Source organism: Perissodus microlepis, chromosome 12 (genome assembly GCF_051167445.1).
Source record: "Perissodus microlepis isolate ML-2025 ecotype Zambia chromosome 12, ASM5116744v1, whole genome shotgun sequence".
NCBI classification, from domain to species: domain Eukaryota; kingdom Metazoa; phylum Chordata; class Actinopteri; order Cichliformes; family Cichlidae; genus Perissodus; species Perissodus microlepis.
Genome location: NC_140472.1, coordinates 7,287,909 through 7,315,086, shown reverse-complemented (window position 1 = coordinate 7,315,086; position 27,178 = coordinate 7,287,909). Strand labels below are relative to the sequence as shown.

At 39.3% G+C, this 27,178-nt stretch overlaps 1 protein-coding gene across 2 annotated transcripts in view; it reads left to right on the top strand.

Annotated features, from left to right (window-relative positions):
- The window catches only part of unc5db (unc-5 netrin receptor Db), a 292,277-nt gene extending 265,201 nt beyond the window's left edge, over positions 1 to 27,076 (top strand). For both annotated transcript variants that reach the window (XM_084946399.1, XM_084946400.1), the window contains 4 exons: positions 3,046 to 3,195; positions 10,838 to 11,002; positions 13,129 to 13,307; positions 21,857 to 27,076. In XM_084946399.1, coding sequence (XP_084802525.1) covers positions 3,046 to 3,195; positions 10,838 to 11,002; positions 13,129 to 13,307; positions 21,857 to 22,118 — 756 coding nt within the window. In that variant the 3' untranslated portion in view covers positions 22,119 to 27,076. The remainder of the gene's footprint in view (positions 1 to 3,045; positions 3,196 to 10,837; positions 11,003 to 13,128; positions 13,308 to 21,856) is intronic.
- The last annotated feature ends 102 nt before the right edge of the window (positions 27,077 to 27,178 follow it).

The window sequence follows — 27,178 nt, the reverse complement described above, 5'->3', positions numbered from 1 at the left end:
TCCAGATCTAAATCCAATCGAGAATCTGTGGCAAGATCTGAAAACTGCTGTTCACAAACGCTGCAACCAGACAACTGACTACACACAGGGGATGCTGGGGAGGACACACAGACACACAGGGGCAAGACCCAGACTAAGACAAGTGAAGTAGACACTGGTAATGGGGATAAACAGACATGGAGACATGACAGGCTGGGGAGAACACAGACCAGACAGGGACATGACTGAGCTGAAAGAGTGAGACAGACAGAGAGAGACAGGACTGGACATAAAAAAGGGGAACAGACATAAAAGCAAGACTGACTCACAGAAGGTTAGACATGAAGGGAGGAAAAACTAAAGCTAACTAAAAACTGGGGGCTCACCTAAACATCACCTAAACAAACATTCACCTTAAGGTGAATGAATCCAAGAATCAACAGAATTATAAGTCCAGAAATCTAGATGCACTGGGTCGACCCAGAACCGTGACAACTTAATGAATTAATTTTTCATTTGAGAATTTTCTGTTGGGGTCATTTTGACCCAGATAAAAAATAATTGAAATAAACACAACCAGCCAGACCAGAGATAAAAAACCTCACCTAGGAGGTGCCCAGGATAAATTCTGGTCGGTTGCCCAGAGAATCTTAATTGGTTACTTTTATGGAGGAGTAGCAGCTCTAGTCTGAGCTCCTCCCAAATGACTGAGCTTACCCTACCGTTCAGAGGAAGCTCATTTGGATCACTTTCCAGTTTCCAGATTTGCTTCAGAGCTCAGAGTGAGCCCTTTTCTGGCTTAGGACCATGGCTTCAGACTTGGAGGTGCTAATTACTCCAATTCACATGACACCTGGCTGCAAAATGCCCCAGGTGAACATAAGTACATTATCGGCAAAAAGCAGACAACATCCTGAGAGCACCAAACTTAACACCCTCCACACCTTCGTTGCTGCTAGAAATTCTGCCCATAGAGATTTTGAACAGAATTGATGACAAAGGGCAGCTGTGGTAGAGAGGAACACCAACCAAGACAGAGTCTAACTTATGCTTGGCAGTGCAACCTGAGATTTCTTATGATTGTACAGGGTCTGGAAACTGAAAACAACTAGTTAAACACACATTGCAGTCAGTTAATGCACACAGATTCTCACATCGTTTCATCCTTTCTCATCCACATCAGCATATGGGAGACCAAACAGTTGCTAGGTGCTTGTATATCTGTTTCAGGAGCAAAGGTAACACCTTTTTGGAGTAGATTTTTCAGCTAAGCATTGGACAGTCATATGAGCAGGTGGAGCTTTTCTCACTCCCAGGAGGGTCATTGTTGCTTGGATTAAGGCTTGCAATGTGTCTGTAATGGCTCTGATTTTTATGCCCTCTCAAGTAGATCAGACAATTCTGATAGCTTTCAGCCTGGGAAGTTGCCCACCCAGAGGATAAATGCACCGACAGCATCTGAGTTTGCTTAATTGGATGCTTTTGACAGGGGTCTCCCTGGGACTCCAAAGCATTTGTATTTTTGCAAAGCAGTAATTAAAACATAACTAGAAAACAGTGATGTGGCATCATTCGAAATGAATTGATTGACAAAACCATTAAAAAAGTTGAAATAATAAAAAAGACGTCTAAGCGATACTGCAAAACATATACCTCTGGGGTCTCCGTGGACCTCAGTCAGTAGGATGAGGGCTAAATGTCTTTGAATGTTTTGAATTCCTCCTTCCACTTTGATACTTTATTCTTCTGGAAGGCTTTAACATTCTTGACTGGTGTTGCGACATTTCCTTAGGTGTAAGACATGATCTGAGACATATCAATGGTGTGTGATGTGTCAAACAGCAGATCAGGAAGCGTCTACAGACGGCTTCAATCACAGCATCTTGACAGCTTCAGATCAGTTCAAAAGTGGGGATGTTACCACAGATCATAGCTAGCCCGCTGCGACAGGGGAAAACCAACTAAATCCAGCGTGATCGGGTTAGTCTCAGGCCAACAGAGTAAGAACAAAGACAGATGGCAAAGGAGTGACACCATATTTTATCTTATCTGCATTTTGCCAACAGCTGATTTGTTTTCACACCAACAGCATTCACAGTGTGCCACGTGCCCCGAGCATGCTTTTCTGCAAGCACACATGCAAACACACACACATATGCACAGATAACTCCTTTCACATAAGGACACTCAGTCAGAATCAATCAGTGAAACCTGACATTAGTCACAGCTCTGTTCTCGTCCTTTTTACTTTTGTGATTGAGGTGGCCGAGGACAGACGTGCCAGACGCCAAACCATCCCACTGCCACACTGAACGATGATGACAGATGAATACCTGCAAGTGACAATCAAAGTGCTCCCTCATCATCACAAATCCAATTTGGGCGATAGACCTTTGCACCCCTCCTCCCGCCAAACACGTACCCATCCCCTGCCGAGTTCACACAAGTTCCCCCCCAGCATTAAATTCAAGCTTCAAGCTGTCACATCGAGCCTGCAAACGTGATGCTAATGTGAGAGTGTGACTTGTAAGATTTGTTCAGTTGAGACTTGACGTCAGTCGCTGGCAGCCTGCCTCTGTGCTAATATTTGAGATGAGTCAATTAGCGGATGTGACAGAGGAAAGGATTAGCAACAGGTGTTTCTGCTGATATGCAAAGGTAGTGTACATTCAAAAAGGAAGGAGGACACTGTGTTCTTGATTTTTCTCTAGCAGTAATCTCATTTCTGATTCTTTTTCTTCTCATCGTTTTCTTGTTTTTCTGACTCTCACTTTCCTCCCTCCATGCTCTCGTCTTCCTTTTCTCATTCGTTTCCATATATTTCTTTTCTTCTCTTGTGCTTTCTTTTTTCATTTCCTTTCCTTTTCTTTTTACCTCTCATCTTTACCTTTGCTTTCCTTTCTGCCTTTGTCATTTTCTATCCTTTCTTTTAATCTTTGCTTTACCTTCCTTTACTTTCATCCCTTGACCGCCCTTTCCCTTTTTCTGGGTTATGACCTTTCCAACCTGCTTTTTTCTCTCATCTTCTGCCTGTCCTGCTGTTCTTCCCTTTCCTTTCCACCTCAGGGAGTGGTGGCTGCAGAGAAGACCAGAGGCGGTCAGCTCCTCGAGGAGCCAAAGATGTTGCCTTTCCGAGCGAACACCTTCAGCCTGCAGGTGTCCATCCAGGATGTTCCCCAGTTTCTATGGAGCATCAAACCCTTTACCACATGTCAGGTAACCACAGCAGGAAGTGACAAAACATGAACTGAAAACATACTGTATGTAAGTGGTAATTTGCAAGTTTGTTCCCTTGAGCTAATTAGTGCGGTGTTTCTGCAAATTCTGCTCCTCCCAGGGTTGATTTATTAAGCAGCAGTCTGAGGAGTGTTTATACCTGTTTTTCCTGTTAATGAATTTTAGGGATTATCTAGTTGGCTTTAATTACTGTACTGTTGAATCTGGTAACCACGTTGTAAGATGCTTTTTGAGAGAACTTTATTGTCGTTCACTTTTCATTAACGTTAGTAACATTAGCACTTAACATTTAATTAAGATCAACAGTATATACGAGGTCCATATTATGGCCTCTAGTTGCTGCTGACTGTTTTAATTTTTTAAGCTGACGTTATGAAAAAGAATTTTTATGTAGATGACATTATGACATTTTGTGTGTGTAAATTTAAATCGCCTTTTGAGATTACTTAAATATTATCTGTGAATATTATTTCAATTTTGTTGTTTCTTTTTAAAAAATGTTTTAACACAAGCAGCATTTCTCACTACTTGACATTACTTCAGGCAGCAACAAGTAATTGTTACTTAGCTGTCAGAATTAGCTTCTCTTTTCTTTTTGTATAGAATATTTCTTTATACTTATTGGTTACCCACTTTTACTCACAAAGACAGTATCAGTTTGCACACTCCAGTTTTTGGTACCATCAGCTGCTTCACTGTTGGTGTCACAGCTTTGCTGTTTTAACTTGAAGGTAATTTAAAAAAATAAAATGGTTATTTTCTACATTATAGAAAAAACAACTGAACAAAACAATAAAACAGATTTTTGAAACAAAAAATGGTCTGCTAGAATGAAAATAAAGAGGACCCTACATAGGTGTTAGGTGTAGTAGACAACAGTCAATGAGCTGACAAATCATCTATAATCGGCTCATGGCCATCCAGGATCAGACTGATATTTGGTCCAAATAAAAATTAAAACTAATAAAAATGAACATTTGTAAACACATTTTGATATGACTGTCATGTAAAAATACATCTACATTTAAATATAAGGGAACAAAGAAATTCATATTGACTGTTACTTTCGCCACAAAATAGTTCAAATTAATCAAAATAAACTTTTTTATGATTAAAAAAGGGAATCTTTCTTTTTTTGTTATAAACAAAATGACATTTAATACCTAAGCAGACAACTGACTCATTACTCCAGTAATATTTATACACAATAATACATTGCACAATTTTAGTGAAATAATGATTAGGTTTATTATTTTCTTACCTCCCCATAAGCTGTCAAGGCTGCATTTTTAAATGTTATTAAATGATTGTGATGTTCTGCTTTTTATTGGTTGCCATTTGGGTTTCAGTGTGAGCTCATTTATTTTAGAGAGATATTATTATAGGGGAAATAATTCTACTGTATAATCATTTTCATCTATTTCTCTGAGTATGGAATCCATTAGACATAATGGATTTGTATAATTTTCCTATTTTGTAAGTAAGAAAGATCTGAATATAAAATGCTTTCATTTATAAATCATAGTGAACTGAAGACATCCTGCAGTCCTTTTGACATTTTGCGAGTCAGGTCCAAACAAACTTTTCAAATTTTGGTTTATGTGAACAGCCTGTTAAGTTTTCTTTGTGTTCTGGCTTAGGCTGCAGCTGAGCTAATCTCTTTCTTGTCTAATCAGTTTAGGTGTTCTGATCTATAATACATACATCAGTCCCAGGTAAAGCATATTTTTACATCTTTGTGACCTTAGAGAGAAATTCAGACAATTAAAAAAGTTTTCAAGTGATGTCATGCTTTAAAAACTAGCTGCACAACCTCTTTGTAGTTCCTGGATTTGACCTGCATGGCCAATGTGAAGTAAATGGTAAATGGACTGATTCTTTACTCAAAGCATTTTACACAACATGTCTCATTCCCCCATTCATACCCATTCATACAAGCACGTTTCCCTACATCCAGGGATCGAACGACCAACCTTTCAATTAGTAGATTGTGTGAAATGTACATCACCATCAGCTGCTGAGCCCTGGTGGGGTCGGTGTCCTTAGTTGCATTGATTTGGTGCAGATGCACTAAGCTGTCACTGCCTGAATAATAAGCTTGGTTTGTTACTACTGAGAAGTGTTGCTAATGTGTGTTAAAGGCTTTCACCTAGTTGTAAAAGGATGCCGAAAAAATGCAGCTGAGGAGCCACAGCTGCCTTTTATTATGTCCCTGGACCCTTAAGGTCCACCCACAGTGCTGACAGTCCAAATGGAAGTGCCTGAAATCTGTATTCTTTTTGATGGCGAACAGAGGGAATAAAAAAGAAAAGTCCATGGGAAAAACAATCTTGATCTTGATAATGTCAAAAGTAAGGTTCATGTTGTTATTTTTTAATTAGTCATTATTAGATTCAGAAAGGAGGGTAAACCATGATATGCTCATAGTGTAGTAGTTAACATTCAGTCAACAATCAGGACTGAAAACTTGGTATAAAAATCAGTGCCAAATCAAACATGTGGATCTATGTGTTGTGGGGAACCCTTGGAAAATGGGGAAGCTACTGACAGTACTGTGATATGGTTGCGCTGACATGACAGCACAATTTTGATGGGCCCTCAGAGGGTTGGTGCAAACCCAAGGCCCTCTTTAAGCTATGCCCCCATATATAATAAGACACTCACAGCATTAATTTAGGCTCTATAATGTTCCAATTATGTTTGTTTTTGGTCTTTCTGCACCATTTTGTCTTTTAAACTGCTCTTTTAGTGTGACTTCTGCTGTAAAGTGGCTTACAGTCACCCACTCTCTCTCTTTCACACATGGACCATGAAGAAGGATGTGAGCAGTGATTAATAGCTCTGTGTTTGCTTTGCTTTCAGGGCCATTAAGAGCAAACTGTATTAGATCAGTGGCCTCTGTTTGTGTACCTGTTGTCCTCACTGTAACACCGCTGTGACTTAAAGATGTAAATACAGGGTGAAAGCGCTTCAAAGACACCTACCCTCTGCACCGCCTTATTTATGAAGGCCTCGGGACGGCAGACAGCGCCAACCTGCTTCGCCCGAGCAGGTGCAGAATAATAGCAGAGCATCGAGCCATACATCAAGTCAGCTAAAGAGCATCCCAGATTTTCTACGTCCATCACCCCCCCCCTCCCCGTTCGTCTATGCTTCCAGATTCCATTATCTTCTGCTGTGAGCTGCACTGGGCAGCCCAGATCAAAGCCACATATGCTAAGTCTGCCACACAGACAGGTCACTTTGCAAGATGCAGATATGGCCGAGATGGAGTTGAACAGAGGTCAAGGACATTTCCTCAAAGATGTGCTCCTCCACTGAAATTAATTATACATCAAAGGCAAACTTCTTCGTCTGCACCTAATTCGTCCGTACAGTAGACTGCTTACAGCACAGCTGCGTCTGTTATCAGAGTAACTCTGCTGGGATTCAGGCTCTATTTGCAAATCTTATCATGACTACTTCTTTGTCTCTTTAACAGTTGTTATTTCCATGCATAAATACATCAAACCCTGGAATCACTGAAACTTCAAAGCCCACTCTTACCTTTCATCCTGCCTCATGTAAGTGGCTGTGTATGTGATGGTGTGGCCACGTGTAGAACAGTGCCCCAAATCATTTCATTTCGATGTGGCACAGATCTCTCCGACCAGAGTCAAGGTTTGTAAGAGCAAATGAGAAGTGGAAGAATGCATTCCGATCGTGCATGCAAATCCCTAAAAATAGTTTAAAGAATGAAAAGATAAAGTACAACTTTTCAAGTCAGTAAGTAGTGGTTTAATTATAACCCAGGTTTTTGTAGCTGTCGTTCCAGCTTTCAGAGTCTATTCAGTTCTAGTATCTTATCTTGTTTTTTAAAGTGCAGTTCAGACTTTCATCTCCGTGACCTTTGACACAGACAATTCAGGAATTTCACAAATACTTCATCTGCATTTGATTCAACAGAAAAGAAAATTAAATTCAGTCAGTACTCAAATCAGTTTAGCACATATCAAGAAATCAGCAACAGTTAATTTTCACAGTTCAGCATGTAATCACAACTTTGAGATACAATCTAGTTCCTCTGGAAAACACAAAAATAATGGTTTATTCCTACCACACAAAGTCTGAATCAACATGTTTAATTCTGGAGTGTCAACCCTCTACATGGCTGTGAATCTTCTCTGTGCTCCTTGTCTTTCCCTGGTAGCTCCATATTCAACATCCTTCTTCTGTACATGTGCAAACTATCTCAACCTTGCCTCTCTAACTTTGTCTCTAAACCACGGAAAACAAAAATGTTAACGCCTTCAGCGCTTGGCTTTTTGCTTGTGTCACAGTCTCCAAACCCTGCATTATAGTAGCACTCACTACCACCTTATGACTCAATTAGAGTTCTGTGTTGAATCTTTGTCGACTCTTCAACATAGCCCACAAAAGTGACCAGCATCATTGCCAACAGTCACACTTGTGGGTGGTGCATTATGTGTTAATTACCATGTGGTAGTGTCCGGGTGCTTTATACACAGTGTCAGCCACGATAAAAACAAATAAAATGCTGGGACACTCTTTATTGTGATCTTCTTCTTGGGGAGTTTTTTGGATGCAAACACTCTCTTCACTCTTCCACCTGCTCCCTACTTTCACTACAGATCACAATGTCATCTGCAAACATCATAGTTCAAAAAGACTCCTGCCTGACCTCATCAGCCTGTCCAACACCACTGAAAACAAGAAGGGGGTCAAGAAGAGCCAATCCCTGATGTAATCCTATGTGTTGCTTATGCAAGTTGTGCAAAAATATAAATGCAAATACAAATGGCTGTAGAGCCCCCAGCCCAACCTCACTGGCCACATTATGCTTGGCAGGAGGTGAATGACAAGCCAACACAACACCAAAGCAAACCACACATGAGCAGGCATGACAACACTTTTGGTGCATGGTAACCTGCTAAACAGTGAGCTCAGCAAGCAAAAGCTTTAAATTCGAGCTGCACTCTGCAGTGGTGGTGGAATCACCTTGTTTACTACAACATTCATTCATGTCGCCTGTTCATGCATGTAGTTCAACAAATCTTTTTTTTAAATTAAAAAAAAAACAATCAGCTGCAGAGACAAAAGTTGAATACAAGTCATATCAGAGAATCAAATATAAAATTGGTTATAATCCATTGTCCCCAAAAACCTCCGTAACTGGCCTTTCTGTTGCTCGTACAAATCTCCCATTCATTCTCACCTTTACCAGCAAGTGGCGCTGTGGTTACTGTGATTTCCTGTTGCTGATACACTTAAACAAAAGGTAAAATGGCAAAAAATCTTTTATAACATGAAACACTCCAAAAGCACAAATCCCCGTCAAGGCCACTCACTCTCTGGGAAGTATTTACTTTTAAGGGAATAACATTGGTTTTTATGCACTTTAAGACATTTCTAGTGCAGTAAAAACAAGTGCAAAGGCTTTTCCTATTTACCCTGTTGAAGCCAATTTTAATATACTTTTTTATTTTTTTATGAATATGGGTTATGTATTGCATCCATTTTATTGTTTAGTAAATCATTTAAATCTTTAGCAATAAATAATATTTTTTTACACAGTTCATTTAATTTTTTTCAAAAACATGTACTTATGCATTGTTGTGTATTCTAACTGTTATAACCTGTTATTGTAATGTACATAACAAAGCCATAATAAAGTAATATGATATTTAGAGTCCCCATATATCATTCCCTTTATGTCTATATGTTCTCAGTACAAACAATGGCAGTAAGAAACAAAGTTTTAAATAGCTCTATATAGCAGTATTATTACTTTGACCTTTAGATTAATCCAGAGGTTCCCAAAGTGTGGGGTCCACTCCCTAGGGGGGGGGGCGCAGAACCATTGCAGGGGGGGCGCGGTATGAAAAGAAAAAAAAAAAAAGAACGCTTGGACGCTGCTAACATTATGGACAGGTTTTTGACATACAAACGCAAAGCAGGAGATGAAGCATAGCTAAATATGTTTCCAAACCAACAAAATATGGTGAAGCATATCTTCACCTGCACAAGTGCCAAGGTAGGTCTCCCCTGCAGAATTGGTTTTCCCTGCGTCGGGAGCACACGCTGGGCTCTCCAAATCACGGACAAACAGTATCCCACATTCTTGATTTTTAGTTAACAAACACTTCTTGTAATGACTAACTACTCCTGACATTTTGGAGATGTTAGCTCTGTGTACAGTAAAGTTACAGTGGGATACAAATAATATCAGGCTGATTCTGCCACGATTTGTTCCCCCTGTCCAAATCACGGACAAACAGTATCCCACAGTTGTTTATGTTTTTAAACCCATTTTGCACAGAGAGGCATTTTTTGAAAAATGTATTGATAGTAATGTTGAATATTATTACACAGGAAAAAAACAACTACACGTAAAATAATCACACCGTGACGCCTCTGCCTTTCTAAATGGAGAAACAGTAACTGCGTTTGTATATGTAAGCTTGTAAAACCTGCAGATAGTAAGATTAACAGTATTTTGTCTCTATCTGCCATTCTGCAATTAATCTCATGTAAACAATAACGTGGCGCACAGCGTGATGTGAAAAAAGGCACATACCTTTGACGTTGCGTGACGAACTGTATTCCTCGTCCACACGTAAACACAAAAAAGGAGTTTTACAAAATCTCCGTTTTCGTTGATTTGAAACGCCGTTTACGTGTGGACGAAAGGCCCAAACGCATTAAAACAGCTGCATTTTCAAAAATACCCATGTAGGTGTGGACGTAGCGTAAAAGAGTTAGTAGTGTATTTTATTACTACCTGATTTTATTGCAGCTTACTTGTATTTGCTTAATTGTTTACTAAATGTTTGAGGTGGGAAATGAACCGCATTGGAGTTTGAAAACAAAATATGGGTGTGTGTGGTGGGAGGATGTGTTTGCATGGTGAGGGGGCGAGAACATTTTTCTTGTAAAACAAAGGGGGCCTAGCAAAAAAAAGTTTGGGAACCACTGGATTAATCTATTGACGAAGGAGAGGTTAAATCTGACATGTTGTGTTACAATTTATACAGTATGTTCTACGCGTTGACAATACACAGCACACTTAACATAAGAATCATAGTTTCTAAGTTACAAGGCTTCTTGTCAATTTTAGACCAATGAATCATTGAGTTGACCTTGATGACCTTGGTGGATGTAAGCCATATTTTAATGAATTGTTAACATGCCTCCACTCTATACTCAAAGTTTAATGAGAATTCATTCAAAACTTTTTGAGCTGTTGTGTTTATAGACTGAATGATAACACACACGCATACAGGTACTCCTACAGTCCAAAGGTTAGGTTAACTGGTGATTTTAAATTACCCATAGGTGTGAATGGTTGTCTGTCTCTATGTGTTAGCACTGCAATAGAGTAGCGACATGTCCAGGGTGTACCCTGCCTCTCACCCTATGGTAGCTGGAATAGGCTCTAGCTCCTTTGTGACCCTGAATTGGATAAACAGGAGAGATAAATTACAACTGTTTATATTTGTACACTTCATCAACAATACTATATCACTTGGTTTTATATTAACATAATGTATAATTTGGGTTAGGTCATATTGACCTGTGAGTGTGATGTCGCTGATCTATTCTCTCTCTTTTCCCTCCTCAGGAATTCTCCTTCCCCCAAGTGTGGTGCAGCAACCAGCAGCCCCTGCACTGTGCCTTCTCTCTGGAGAGATACAGCCCTGTCACCGCCCAGCTCTCCTGCAAAATCAGCGTGCGCCAGGTCAAAGGCCATGAGCAGATTCTGCAGGTCTATACGGCTGTGGCCGAGGTGAGGCTCTGAAGCTGTGGGGAGGGTGTTTCACTTTTTTCACTCAACCTTTATGTAACCTTCCTGGAGTGTGTCCACCGGAGCAGGACCAGCTCTCCTGAGCTTGAGCTGTGTATTAATAGAGCGAGGAGAGCACTCTTCCTTCCCTTCTTTCCAAAAACAAGATCCAGCTGTTTGGTGCATTTGCTCTGTGTTTTTTAACCTCTGTTTGTCCAAGAGGACGCATGTTCCGGCAAATAGCCGCCTTCACGTTCACATACACCAACACCTGGGAGCTGCCTGCTGTAACAACAGCTTTCTACCAGCTGCTGAACAGCTCCACCGGAGCAGCTAGGAGTCAGGAATACTCACTCAAGAGCACCTTGACAGTTGCTGTTAAGGCAGAAGAGAGTGCTGCTCATTGATTTCACCCAACTGCTTTTTCCACAACCAGTCACAAATGCGCTTGTCCTACCTCAAGGCCACCAGTACTAATAAAAGTCACAGTCAGACGTGAAATATTATTTACAATGACTTTTTATGGTTTGATTAAATTTTGCCTTGATGATTAGTGGAGTTTGTCAGACAGGAACAAGAAAAAAAAGCTTTTATAGGTGTGATGTGTTGAATTCAAAACATCAGCGGTTTCAGTTTGGTAAATACAGCAAACAGGCGTTTCCAGAGGTCTGCAGCATGTTTTACAATGCGGGGCCACCATGTTGAACGGATATCATTGAAAACAGCTTTACCACTTTTTTGCACCAGAGTGAACCATACTCAATCCATCCAAATCTTGCTACATTATCACAGGACTGACTGAAGTCTGTAAAAAGACATAGATGTTATAATGTTACTCCAACTATATGCTGTTAGACCTAAATGGAAGGAGAGGACTCAATGATATTATATTAGTAACAGAGCTCAAACAGTACACTGCTTTCCTTTTAAATCACTTGCCTATATTAGGTTAATGAGTAAACTGGTTTTGTGAAAGATCCAGTTAAAAAGAATACCAACTGAACGTTGCTTATGAACTCTCTCTCACAGGGCAATTAATCCGCCTTTTCCCCCAAAGGTTTCATAACTGCTGCCACAAGTAATTTCATGGTTAAGGCTTGTCTACTGCACTTTTAACATATTAAAAAAAATTTCAGGACTTCCACATTAAATTTGACTTGATTTAAATTTGTTTTAATTACTTTAAACGCAGCAGTGACGCCTAGCCTCAGATTCTTAGAAACTCACCAATAAAATAAAAATTACAGAATCCTCGTTTTTCTTCCTGTTGGCTTCCAAGTGTTTTAAAGCCATTTTACTATTCACTAAGCTTTAGTATTGTGATAAAAAAAAAAAATTAACTGTCCATGATCATGATTAATCACATGCTGTTTTATGTTAATGTGCTCATATCTTGACTCAACTTTGTGATAACTAACTTTGTGTGCTATGTTAGTGATGCTGGCTTGCATCCACATTTGAACCAGTGCAGGCAACTCTTCCACTGGGCACGTGCAGAGGACACACAAAGAAGAAAACAGCACACAGCAAGATTTTAACATGTTTTATTTATAGATCGCGATCCAGCAATATGTTTCAAGTTATGACCTCAGCACTCACTGAGTAAAAACCAGACTGTGAACTCAGTAAGGCGTTCTTGTGTCATTGTGCTGTCTTCTTCCTCTTCTTCTTCTTCTCCAAGTTTAGTTCACAAAGGCAGTCAAATGCAGCACTACTGCCCCCTGTGTTATGACAGCATTTTTTTTCACACCTCCATCCATGTTTTTGGACGGACGCAACTTTTATTCTGTTTTGGTAAAGAAAAAAAAAAATTAAATCTGAAGTCTTGGTATGGTCAAATGAAAATGAGAATGAGGCCACAGAAAACTGATACTCCTTAAACTGTCCATATGTAGGCTTAAAAGATGGTTTTCATGGTTTGATCCACAGGCCACAGGAATCCACAGATTGAGAAGTACCCCCATACACCAATCACTTTTGTCTCATTGGCTTACAGTCTGTTTACTGATCTTTTAATGTGTAAAAATATTGTCCGAAGGGTCCTGACCCAGTAAACCTCAACTATTTGCAGAGTTGCAAATCCTCTCTGGCCCTGGTCTGATTAGTCTGCTTCTGTTCTGTTCCTCCAGACCGAAAAGGAGTCAGTTCCATTTTTTATGCAGACAGACTGCACCATCACGTCCCAGACGGGGCCCAAGGCCTTCAAAATCCCCCTGTCCATCCGCCAGAGGATCTGTGCCACCTTCGACACTGCCAACGCCAAGGGCAAGGACTGGCAACTCTTAGCCCAAAAGCTCCACTTAGATCGGTGAGTGTATGATGTGCATCCTCTTTGAGACTGCATGATCTGTGTGTGTGTGTGTGCCCTCTGTAATGAACACAGGCTGATGACCAGAGATGGGTAATCCGATTACTTTTCAAGTAACAAGTAAAGTAAGGGATTACTATTGCAAAAACGGTAATTAGATTACTGTTACTTTCCCATAAGCACGCTGCGTTACTGCGTTACTAAAACCGTAATTTTTTTGCGAGAGTGTCTCATGACAATGACGTAAGCGAGTGCGACGTTTGTGGCAACCAGCTGTGTGCAGATCAACAATGGATAATACATCGAGTGCGGGAGAGAGTATGCCCGTGCAGCGTTTAAAGCGTGGAAGTACTGACCCTACTTTGAGTTTGATTCCGTAAAAAGTGACAAAAACATTAGCGTCCGCTGTTCACTGCGTGGGAAGAAAACTTCTTTTTACAGCGAAAAAAACCCCTAAACTTCCGAGCAAGCACCGAGTACGCTGCCACGGAATGGGCAATTCACAGAGACACTCGCGGATTCTTCCACTGACCGATGCGGCACACCTGCACCAGGGCAAACATCTGCCTGCCCCACTCCTGCTAAACAGGTGAAAATAGAGCAACAGGACTGCTGAGTCTTTGATTTTATTTATTTTCTGCTGTGTTTTACTTACATCTATATAAAGACTGAGTGTAAACACAAAAACCTATTTTATTTTATGTGCTGGAATGTGCAGAAAATAAGTTTAAATGTTAAACAAATTTCTTCCAGTCAGATAATGTTGCATATAATTTTATGTTTGCTTGATGCATAAAGTTAAATGATTAAAACTAATAAAAAATTTTAAAAAGAGACTTTTTCCATTTGATTACATTTTATATGATGGATTATGCAGAAAAAGTAGAATTGGGCTGAAAGATCTATTGCTTTATCACCTATTCAGGTTGTAAATCATGTTTTTAAAAAGTAACTAAGTAACTAATTACTTTTGAAAATAAGTAATCAGTAAAGTAACGGGATTACTTTTGGGGGGAAGTAATCAGTAATTAGTTACTGATTACTTTTTTCAAGTAACATGACCAACACTGCTGATGACAGTGATAAGACTCCTGTGGGTGTTGATAAGCTGCTGAATGTAGCTTCAGGTTCCTCATGCTCCCTGAGCATCAAGAGAGACGGCTGATTGTTTAACTGTATGGCACGTGGTGTAACTGGCTGTGGGATGCTGTGGAACATCATACACACTCTGACCCCTACATCCACTCTACTTTTGAAACATAAACATCGCGAAATCCAGTGAGCCTCCAACATTTCTGTCACTCTGACCACTTACTTCTTATCTGATTTTTTTCTTCTCCCAAACACAAATATGCATTTTTGATGAGACGCTGCACTCTTATTTCCTCGGCCCAGTTGTTGTCTTTGCTTGGCCTTAGCTGGTGTCAGCTATGATCTCCTGTTAAGTGCATGATTCATGAGATGCTGCTATCTAAGAGTCCTTTGGGATTTCTAAATTATCCAGATAAGCTTTCCTCTCCAAGTTGGGCAGCTTTGAACTGAGCCTGATGTGACCAATCGTTGCAGTTTTTTTTGTGCTGCTTGCTGTTGTGTCTCTTGTGAAGAACCACACAGCGGCAGTGAAACACTGCCCCCAGCTGGACTCCCTGCTCAGTGAGACACAAAGGCATTGTACTGTATTGGCATGGCAACAAGCTTTAGTTTTCCTTTCCTTTGGCAGAAGCTGAGAATGAAATATAAAGCAAACTCTGTTCAGTGGTAATCACTTGCGGTGGTAATTTATTCTTAAAGGGTCGAACTTTTCATTCTAGGTACATGGAAAAGCAGGTGGTTGTGTTTACTGCACCGAGACACTCTATAGTTCTATTAATTTACAGTTAGCACTCAGTATGCTGATTTTCTAAGAGTCAAATAAAGGGGATTCAATGACCCAAATGGATTTAATATTAGGATTTTAAACGATTAATTTTGGGGCCCATATAGGTAACTATTGTTTTTTAGTGGATTCCATAACCAGGGTCCTAAAACAGTGGTTTCAGAACCACAAGATGAAACTAAGTTGAATTAACCTGATATACAGGGGAAATAAACAAAACGAATTTACTGAGGTTATTGGCCAAAGTTTAACTGTTTTATTATATGCAATTGATTGGTTTGATTTGTCATGTGCCAGAAGTCCCTCCCTCCCGTGTGTGATTAAGCTCGTGACCAGCGTTCTTCTGAACTCTGCTGAGGCTCCTTTTTGGTAAATTATTAAATAAATAAATGATTATACTGCCAATATGTCTTGTGTCTTCAGACTTCAATCATCCAATCCAATAAACAGCACCAAACAAGAGCCAATAGCAGAATAAGCTGTTTAGCAGTGGCAGAGATAATGTTGCAAGTTTTTCATTGATGCAACCCACATACTCAGGTCTGCTGCTCAACCCACAAATACATCCTCCTTACAAGTCTGGCACTATTTGAGGGAAATAAGCTGGCTTTCCAACAGTATCAGATTTCTTGGCAAGAAGCATTGTTACAACAAAGAAATAATCAACCAAACACAAATTTTCTTATTTTTTGTCCCAAGTTTACTTGGCAGCTTCTGGTGGCTAGGGAAAATTCAGTGTTTTCCACTCAGGTGTGAGCAGTTGCTGGCACTCACTGTGAAATTAATCACCTTAGCCCCAGTCATGCAGGCTTAAATTGGTGTTTTTGTATTAAAAACACAACTATAAAATGTAAGAGCAGTTGGAATGACCATGTAAAATTTTTGTCTTGGTCATTTTCATCAACATATTACGTGCACTGTATTTGCATTCAGTTTTTGAAATGTTTAAATAAAAGATGATGTCATCTGCAAAGGAAAACATCACTTAAATGTAAACCAGGGGTCCGTTCTTCGTACCTCGCTTACTACATCCAAGATCAAATCATCGCGCCAACTTTGAGCTCGCTATTCCGGTTCTCCGAACACACCTGTTGTTGACGATTAGTACAGCTGGATGAAGTAATGTGAGATCACTGGGTGGCTTAAAAGGGGCTACGCATCGATAGTAGAAACATTGATCGGCAACCCTTTGATTGGTCGGCGAAAATGTCGAAGGAGCGCGCTCAGTATTTTTTGGCAGCAGAGCAAGAACTCTTGATTGAGGGATTTCAGGAGTTTCAGAGTTTAATTAAAACGCAAGGGAACACTGCAAAGGCTGCAAAAGCAAGGAGAGAGGGCTGGCAGAAAGTTGCTGACAAATTAAACTCGTAAGTAATTTAATAATAATAATAATAATAATAATAATAATAATAATAGATTGGATTTATATAGCGCTTTTCAAGGCACCCAAAGCGCTTTACAATGCCACTATTCATTCACTCTCACATTCACACACTGGTGGAGGCAAGCTACGGTTGTAGCCACAGCTGCCCTGGGGCAGACTGACAGAAGCGAGGCTGCCATATCGCGCCATCGGCCCCTCTGGCCAACACCAGTAGGCAGTAGGGTAAATTTATTATATTATATTACATTATATCATATTATATCATATTATATTACATTATATCCTCTTTCACATTAGAGCCACAACAGGACCCACTAGAACATGGGAACAAGTAAAAGTGAAATATAAGAATATTCTACAGAATGGTAATATTTATCACTTATATTGCTTTTAGTCTCTTGAAAAGAGACCCTGAAATAATCTGTTTGTTTGTTTATAACAGCAACCAAGAAAAGGGCAGAGCAAAAAAAGACAGGTGGTGGTCCTGCACCCCCTCGTCAACAAGTTGGTTAAGTAAATAATACCCTCACGGGAAAATCGATATCTCTCTATGAGCACACTGTCGCGCTGAGCTAAAGGATCCTGTCTATCCCGCAATATATGCTGAATTCTGAAAACTCTCCTTATCAATCTTGCACCTTCCGCAATGGGTTGCTCGCGTACAAACGGACAGGACATGGCTGCGACAGACTTCCCAAATCCACCTTCGCTTTTATAGCCGTGGTCTCTCATCTTGATTACACGAAGTAATTTACTATTACTACTCTAAAATATGAATTACATCTGAAATAATCAAATACATGAAATAGAATGATTAATAGTACATTTCCCTTTTTTTTTAGGGAATGACCTGTATGTATCTGTATGAAATCAATAAAAGAATCAAATACTGCATTATCTTTAGTTACATTGATAATATTTATTTATGGAAAAACAGTGGAAAAATATCGCTGTTGCTTTCGTATAAATGAAGCGGACATACCTGAGTGGCCGCGATCTAATCCTGTTTACATAAAGTAAGCCTGCTCCCAAGCAGGTTTACGCTTACGGATCTGTTGCTATGACAGCAAGTCCCGGATGAGCTTCGGAGAACCGAACGATCCAAGATCACGCGAAATCGTCAACAATCAAATCCAGCTAACTTACTTAGCGAGGTACGAAGAACGGACCCCTGGGAGCCAAAAGGAGAACAAACAGGCAACCTGGGGGAGAGGGAGGGGGAATAATTGGGAACAGATGGAGCTAATTAACAGAGGTGAAAACAATCAAGGCGGGATAGTCATCACTGCAGTGGAGGGAAAACAGACAAGGACAGGAAGTAAAAACAGCAAAAGGTCTAAAGTTATCAAAATAAGAGAAGAAGTCACAACAAAGACAAATAAAAGTAGACACAGCCCAACAGGACAAAATGCAAAGAAACTAACAAAAGACGAAAAACATTGATGGTAAATCACAGGATTGAACTCAGCATTTTATGACAGGCTACGATAGATTTCTCAGAGTACTCTGTAGAGTAGCACGGATACGGGTTCTTCTTGCCATTTCTTAAAAATTTGCCTTAAATAATGTGTAAATGCACAGTCAGCTAATAATAAACAAATCAAAGATTTGCAGCAATGACCGTTATAAAATACCTTGTAATGGTCTGCTGTCTCTTGAACAGGGGTGGGCAACATGAGAAACTGGGACGAATTAGCTGAACGTAGGTCTGTTCATTAGTACCTATATTTCTTTACAAACTACTAATAATAAGAGTGGATGTTGGGAAACAGGGAAAGTATAAATCCTCCCTTTTCTGACATTTGAAAAATTTAACCCACACTGTGCTACTTCCTGCCTTTTTCAATTACTGTATATAATGATATTAAGATTTATGCTTATGTTTTATACTTTTGTTCTTATCTTATCTCTTTTCAGTAGCTGTTTAGTGGTTGAGCTTTTTTTTTTTATTTCCATTAAGTTTTTGCTCTCTGTAACTCTACACACAGTGTTTCTGTTTCTACTTCCATTTGTTTCTTGCACTTCTTACTGCACTGTGGAAAAGGCACAAGAATTTCTGTCAAGATAAGAACTCTATTAATCCTATCTCTACCTAAAAATGTCAAGATTTTACCAATATTTAATCAGCAGTGCCAGAAACAACTGTGCATGTTTTTGCAAAAGTTAAAGACTTCAAACTTTGTACAAAGCAAATAGACTGCTTCTAGTATACTGCTGCACTTTTCTACTCTACTTGAGCACTCAAAGCATTTTATACAACACGCTTCATTTACTCTTACACACCCATTGATACAATTACAAACAAGTGAGAACATTCACACTCTAATAAACACATCGGAGAGTGTGAAGGATAGTATCTTAATACTTTGCTTAAGATCACAGCATCTTGCCCAAGGATACTTTGGCATGCAGACTGAAGAACAATGGAAGAAATCTATTTGGGTTGGAACACCGGGGCTCAAGTCAGATTTGATGCCTGAGGTGGAAATACATGTGGCCATCACTGAGACAGGCCCTTAATGTGGGTTTGTTAAACTTCATCACTGAGAATGCTTGTTCACATATGAAAGTAGATCCGAGAGAACCAACATCTTCTGGATCATGTCTCCTTATGTGTGGATGTGAGTTCTCCTTTTTGAGAGAAGAATACAGGTCCAGCAGTTATACTGACTTAAACAACACCTCCTGGTGTTTAAAACAATGCAAAAGTACCAATTTTCAGTTCCAGGTTTACTTTATCTTGCATCATTTCTAAAGTTCAACATTTTGCCTGACTTGGACAACCATCGGCTGAAATGGGCTATATCACGGACATCACAGAGCCAAGGAGAAAAAGTCAAAATTGTCTGCTTTAGTATTCAACTGAAGCTCCAACTTTCCAAAACTGTCCTTGATCCATCTTATTATGGTTCACCTGGAGAGGGGCATATTCCAAATTTTTTTTCTCAGGGCGTATTAGTGCAGCAGAGTCCATCAAACACTCTTTGACAATCTCCCTATCAGAGAACGAGTTATAGTTGTTTTTGTGAATTTGTGAAATCACAAAGCTACTCTTGGCAGCTTCATCTTTCGATGTGTATAACGTGGTCAAAGGTCCTTGTTGCTTTTTCTGCTTTGCCAGCAAAGGTTCAGATGTCCGTTCCAGCTCTGGATCTGTCAAGTTTTTGTATTCCTCAATTCAAACTGTAAACCTTAAACACAGCTTTAAAGTGGACAGCTTTACCTCTGACGTCAGTAAATAAATACTCAGACGTCCACATGAGTTACTCTTTTTTAATGTGATCTCACGTCTTTTGAGGCTGTACTCTCACATCTGTCATAAACGTGGGTTCCAGTGCATTTGCAGTGAAGCTCCATTCACAGGCATACGTAATATAGAAAAATAGCAGTCACTTTAAAATTAATAGCAGCCAGCTGACTTGTGATTTCCCACAAAATCGCAAAAAACATTAAGCGGAGTTTAGTTGAAGACTGTTTAAGACCCCACTGAAGTCACGCGCACAATGCCCAGGTCTGCCCTTCTAGAAACAGATTTCATTGTGAAATAAAATATGATTTGAAATACATGTCACATTGCTGTGAAATTTCCAGTTTCATGTTCTCAATAGCTGGTAAACTACATGAAGCCGGAACAGTAGATACAGAAGATCTTTCTTACAGAGTTCATTTCTAACTTTTTTAAGGCTCTTTAAAAGTTCAAAATGCTGCTGTGCCTTCACTCTAGTCTCGCTCGTTAGCTGCTAACCTTTACTGTCCAAAACAAGCCTGCAGTGATGAGGGGGAGGCAGACAGAGACACAGTTCTAAACGTTGCTTGAAACAGACGTCTTTCTTTAAGGGCAGCAAACACTTTACACAAAAACGGATCACTTTAATGTCAGTGGCACTGCTATAGCCCGGCCAGTCTGGACTAAACTCTTCAAGAAGCTAGTTATTTTAGGTGTATGATAGGGAACAGGGAAAAAGCCTCAGAATTAATTTTTATGGTCACAAGACCAAAAGACTGCATTTAAAGGCTCACCAATCAAGTCTGATAAATTAGAAACTGCTTCAAAAGATCAAAAATGTTTTTCCATGCAAGTTAGGCATCCTCTGCGCACGTTGGTGAGTGGTTTTTGGAGCTTGCTGGTTAAAGTTATTCCTCACTGCTGAAACCAGATCATTTGCTTTGAAGGCAAATGGTCTCTGTTTGTTATTTGCATCACACTATTCAGTTTCACAACCACAAGTAGTTGCTGAATGTTAACAGACAAATGGGATGTTCTGTACCAACTTTTGCTGCAGCACCATATGCCTCTTCTTTATTCCTCTTACATATACTGCTTCCATATACTCAAAGCATGCAAACCTCCAGCACCCTGTATTTCCCAATTGGTTGCCAGCCAGTTAAAGAACACAAATTTTTCCCTAGCTGGTTACCAGGGGGACACTGACTTGTCTTTATTCCTGCATGATTCCTGCACAGCAGCTACTTGCAGCTTTTAAGGAAATACATTTCCCCCCCCTAGCAACCAGGTTGCCAGGCAGTCACCAATCAGTCACTAGGTCTATGTGACTGGGGTCTTGGCAAGATTATAGCCTCAGTAACAGTCCAATCCATCATCGCGACATGATTAGTATCTCTGCTGATTCCATCACAGCATTCAAGAAATGTTGTGCTAATTCATGTGTGTGGATACAGTAGGCTTAAAAAAAGAGCTGACATGAACCTCTACTGTGGGCATGCATCAGCTAGCTGAACCTGAGTAAGTGCTTCTGCAGAACATAATGATCATTTTCCATGATTTTAAAGTTAAGGGGGGTGTGCACAAAAAGGAGAGCAGCAATGATGTAACGACAGAGGAATGTCAGTGAAATTCAATGATTTGTTGCGCAATCAGGCAAAATACTTGTTAGTAACATGAAGTGGGTGTCTCCCAAGTGAAACTTTTCTCACCATTTGATTGACAGTTGATGGGGCCTTAAATATCTTACAGTGTTATGTAGGTGACTGATACTAGCAACCAACCAATAGGCGCACAGTGACAAGCATACAGTTTTATATGTAGATTCTGGTTAACTGGTTGTATAATGATAATTCATATTGTGTAAGGACTCCTGTAGCATGTGTGCACATAGGAAGCAGGCGAACTACCACGAGTGATGGACTAGCAGATTTACACATTTACATTTAAACTTTAAGACCACCTGATAAAGTCATTAATACATTTGTTGTCTTTTGCAAGTTCGTTGCATGTGGCATCTGTAAAGAAACAGTTACTTTCATGTTCCTGTATGTGCTCCTCTACAGAAACCTGGGGTATTTTGCAAAGCAGCGGAGTCCGTCTGCAGTCATACTAAGCCTGTGGGAGGCTCGTCACCAGGACACTTCTGACCTTGACTCTCTAGCCAGTGCCCTGGAGGAGATTGGAAAGATCCACTCCAAAAGTTCCCCCAAGGACCAGGACGAGTGCGAGTCTGACTCCATTCACATACAAGCAAGCAGTCTGTACGGAACAGGCAGACTAACCAGTCAGAATACAGAGGACTGCGCTTCTGAATACACGGGCTGAGAGAGGAGAGAGAGCCAGTAAAAACTGACAGACTGACATATATATCTGTGTACGCACACAGTCAGTGATGGACAACACACTGCGGCGGTGCGGTAGAAGGTCACGAGGTGAGTAGACGGTGCCAGTGTTCAACACGGCGACCGATCACAACAGGTCGAGGTGAGCTGGCACCTGCTGTGGATCTTCCCCTCTCTTTTAAGAACCCGTCTGAGGCTGGACTGTAAATCTTTGTCTGCCTTTCCACTCAGTCCTTTCTGTTTGTTTCTAACTTCTTTTAATTTGATGTGAATTTATTCCCCTTTGTGTCTGCTATTGTCTGAACCCGCGTTAGGGGAGAAGGGAGCTCCTTTTCCAGCAGTCCACACGCTTGCATATAAGTTTGAATATGCAAATAAGATGATACAACTGTGGCGTAATGTTAGTCACCTATGTTTGATCTGACACTCCCCTCCCCGTGTCAACAAATGAAAAAGGACTTAAAAGCTAGTTTTTCTTTTCTTTTAATGTCCACTGTTATATTTTTAATGGGAAGCTCCTGATTGCTTAAATGTTGTGATAGTGAACTTTCAAGGCAGGTATCTTCAAAATCACCTGGTTTTATTTATTAAGAGAAAAAAATCCCAAAACCGAAATTTTAGCACTTATGTGATCATTTATGCAAAAAATAATCGTAAATATATCATCCCCAGTTGTACTCGAAAAAAAAGTAAGAAAGAAAACGAGCCGTTGGTTGTGGCGTAATGTGGCAGAGTGAGATTTCTAACCGTGGCATTACAATTCATTACAGTTGCCTCCTGCGGCAGATAGAGAGGGAGGAAGCTGTAAAACATCATTTCCTGGCACTGCGGAGAGGTCATCGCTACGTCTTATCATCCACTTCCCACCATTAACACCCGTCACACAGACCTCATATCAGGCCCCGACACACCCAGCTGCCCCCACGTCTATCACCCACCCACACAAGTACACAACTCACACACCACACTGACATTTCGTGGCTGTAGAGGTCACATATTTTCATATTATTCAAAAAACAACAAAGGAATACAGACAGTGTCAGACATATATATATATATATATATATATATATATATATATATATATATATATATATATATACACAGTAACAGCATATACCGTATATAAATCCTACGTCATGCTGAGGGAATGGTAAGTGAAACTTTTGATGACCTCCAGGTCAAAATAGATTGAAACGTTAACCCCTCATCTTTATATTTGAACACACACTAAGGTTGAAGCTGTCAGAGCTTTAGCTGGTGTTTGTAGAAAAGAGTTTTTGTAATTATTTAAGACTCTTAATTCAAGGTTCAATTAAGTACTTTTTATCTCCAAAAGTTGATTCTGTTCATCTGGACGTAGCGTTTTGTGGGAGAAACATTTCTGATGAATATATCTGATGTATTTTTTACATCAGATATATTCAAAAACAACACCCAGTGTTCTTGCAGCGGAGAGATTTTTATGACTGAAATCACAGCGGGTCTCATAACAGCCTTCACCTTGCCAGAGAGGTGCATGCTGGGTGAATAAGGCCAAATTATGCAAAATTATATTTTCGCACGTACTCCTGGCAGTCTCTAGCCGTGAACTTTCAGGTTAGAATTTTCTGATATGTGCCACTGAGATTTCTGTCTGCAACCCTGGTGAACGGAATGTCCTTTGCTCTACGCCTAGCAATGAAAAATTCCACCGAGAGTCTCACTAATTTATACTGAAACAGAAGAGGGCCAGCAAGTGACAAGAGTGGAGCTGTAGTGGAAGGTTAGAATAGTTGAATGATGGCAGGAGAGGAAAACAGACCTGAATTTTAACCAAACTAAACACTTATCACACATATCTAAAAGGTTGTTTAAGGTCTTAAGTGACTTTAAGCTATAATATATTACCTAGACTTGTCGGTGAGACTTGTGGGAGCTGTTTTTGTAAACTTTTATAAATCAGACATAAATCTACCCAAAAAACATTTGGCTGATATAAAAACAAAATACAATGAGGTAACACAGAGAGCAGGCGAATGGAACAGCCCAACCGGCACCTATATTGAATTTTTCTGAAAACATCTTGTTGTCAACATTAGCTTATGATTTTACAGTTTTACAGGCCTCACGCTAACAGAAATCTAATTTTAATTTAACTTTGATAAAAAGTTGGCAAAAGAAAATGTACTTTATTTTGAAAAAACGAATTGCCAGGTTTTGTGTGCTTTTAGACTGTTTGCAGATGCAGCATTAAAAAATCAGAGGGGGTGATACATTTTTATTGTTTTATGTAAAATAAAACATAATATGGACATGTAGACCAGAAGGTTGGTAATATTGCTATTATCAATATTATACTTAAACAAAACTAAACCTAAAAATAAAAAGAGATAAACATTTTTGTTAACTAAAATCAAAATATAAATCTAGACTTGTGAGGGTAAAATTCAAACTAACTGAAATGATTATGTGAACTTTGAAACTAAAAAAGAATCCAAATAAATGCAATATTCTTAGTTTTTATTTGTCAGCTTGATAAAATTTGTTATCATAACTTGAAACACTGATAGATTTGGTTTTGGATTTGGATGTCTGTACGAGTCATCTGCTTTCCAAAAACTCTGTGTTTTTATTAGAAAAACTTTTTTTTTTCTTTTGCTTATCACCACTGATTTTTCTAAATCATGCCTTTCGCATATACCATACATACAATAATAATTAAAAAGACTGAAACTAATAAAAACTAAACTGGAAAGAACAATGACACAAGTGAAGAAATGAAAGAAAAGAAAGAAAAGAAAGAAAATACAAAACTACAATATAATCTGGCAATTTTAAGCTAACCTGAATAGCTAATATACAAAAAGGCTACATATGTGTGTTTGGTATACTTACAGATAAGTAGAGTGGAGTTAAGTATGGGTATAATTCAGATGTTTAGCATTTGGTACCTTAAAACATGTCAGATTTGACCTGTTTCAACTCTTAAATCATTATCAAAGACACACAGTGTGCAATTTTGAGTGTGCTATAGCTAGGTTTCTATCCAAAAGCAAATTTGAACACAATTTAGAGAGAAGGTAGATTTACTGGGCAGAACACTGTAGCTGAATATTTTAGATGAAAGCTTTTTTGTTTGTTTGTGTTTTTTCCTGTAACATGATCTTTGAACGTGACAAAAACCATTAAATGTACTGTAACTGTGTGTTGGTTTTATTTGAAGGTAAGCATGCCACTTTCCAGTAAGGCTACATTTCAGCATTCAATCAAATACCAACTCTTCAAATTTTGAGTCATTTTCAAGACAGAGAAACAGAAAATTGGTCATTTTTAACCTCTACATTATAACGCATAGTGACATTTAGTAACGGTAACAGATTTGGATGAAAATGAACAAAATAGAATCTCAGACCAATCCCCAGCATTGGCATTCATTGGTATTACTAAAACATACAGAGTTATAGATGTTAGCCTACTCAGAATAATAAAATGTTGGCTATAGATAAACTGAATGACTGAGTCACTACAAATGCTGTTTTTGTTGTTTATTTATTCAGCGTTTTGTATCAGGAAAAGGAAAACAACGAATTCTTCATTATAACAACTGAACCATTTTCAGCTCTTTATCACCCTGTCTTTAGCAAGTACAAAATTGGTCTGATGCAACAAGTGAAGATCAACCACTGCCACTGTTATACAACAACACAACAGGCAATACTATATTGCTTACATTACTGTAACTAAATAACTAACTAAATCAATTATTATTTGACAAAGTTACAGATATACTAACTGGGAAAACACTGGGATTCAGCCCCTAAAAATCAAAAACTAGCTGATCTCCTGTTCATGCTGGGTACAACTAATGGCAGTTCCACACAGCAGTCTAAGAATAGCAGAAGAGAAGACTAACCAAATGATTTTTATGGTCCAGGTTTTTGATCAAGGTACATAGACAGTTCCCTACCTGTGAATCTAGTCCTTCAGCATTTTTCATCTAAGTTCAATTTTCTTGACTATTTTTGCAACAAAGAGAGGGAAACAAACTCTTGCTCGGTGGTTCATCACAACTTATATGGTCACCTGGAATACACTGCTGGCACTGTAAATGTGAAAGGTTACATCCATCCACTTTTATTTCCCTGCATCATTTCTATGCATTTGTAATCAGTTTCAATTCATTTATTCTGTAATTGAAGCTTGTGAAGTGAAGAATATGAAAGGTAATCTTTTGTTTGTCTTTTTTTTATCTTTTAATTGTGACTAACTGGAGTTTGCTTTTCATTCCTACAAGCGGAGTGTCAGAAAAGGAAACGCGTGCTTTTGTAATGCTTAGCGGTGGCTTATGTCGCATCAAGAGCATCTTGTCTGTGTGGTACACACAAGCAAACTCAACGTGCACCTTCATCCTGGATGTGTATCAGCTGTGTCTACTGTATCCCATTGACACGTTGAAATTCCGTTCTTTGATAAGTGAGCTCATACACACTCTTACACAAACATATTTTCACTGTGTATAATGCTTTGGTGTAAGACTAACCCTGTTTCATGAGACAAAAACTTCACTGTTGCATCCATGACTTCCCGTCACCTGAGTTGGTCGGTCCGATGCTCTTTCCTGCTTCACGCATGGCCTTCGGCTTCATATCACTATTCTTGTGCCTTGTTTAACTACTGTAAATGGTGAATGTTTGTAAAGTACAGATGGGGATAAAAAAAAAAGAACAATTAATCATACTGACTTACATTAAAGGTATAAGTTGAAAAAAGTATTTAAGATTATAATAATGAATAGGCTGCAGAGCTTTTCTAGTGCTGAACAGCTATGTTTGGTAATGCCAGGGCAGCTTTGCGGTATACTGTATCTATAATTATGGACATTTTGGATGTTTTCTGTACAGTAGAATTTGCAAATGTATATGCAGCCTTTTGGAAATAAATGTACAGTTGAAAGATCAACTTGTCTCAAGTTATTTTTCATTTTCCGTTGGCTAATGCACATGGGATGATTCAACACACTGGGGGGTTGGTGGGTGACAGTAATACCCTCCTCTCTAGGGG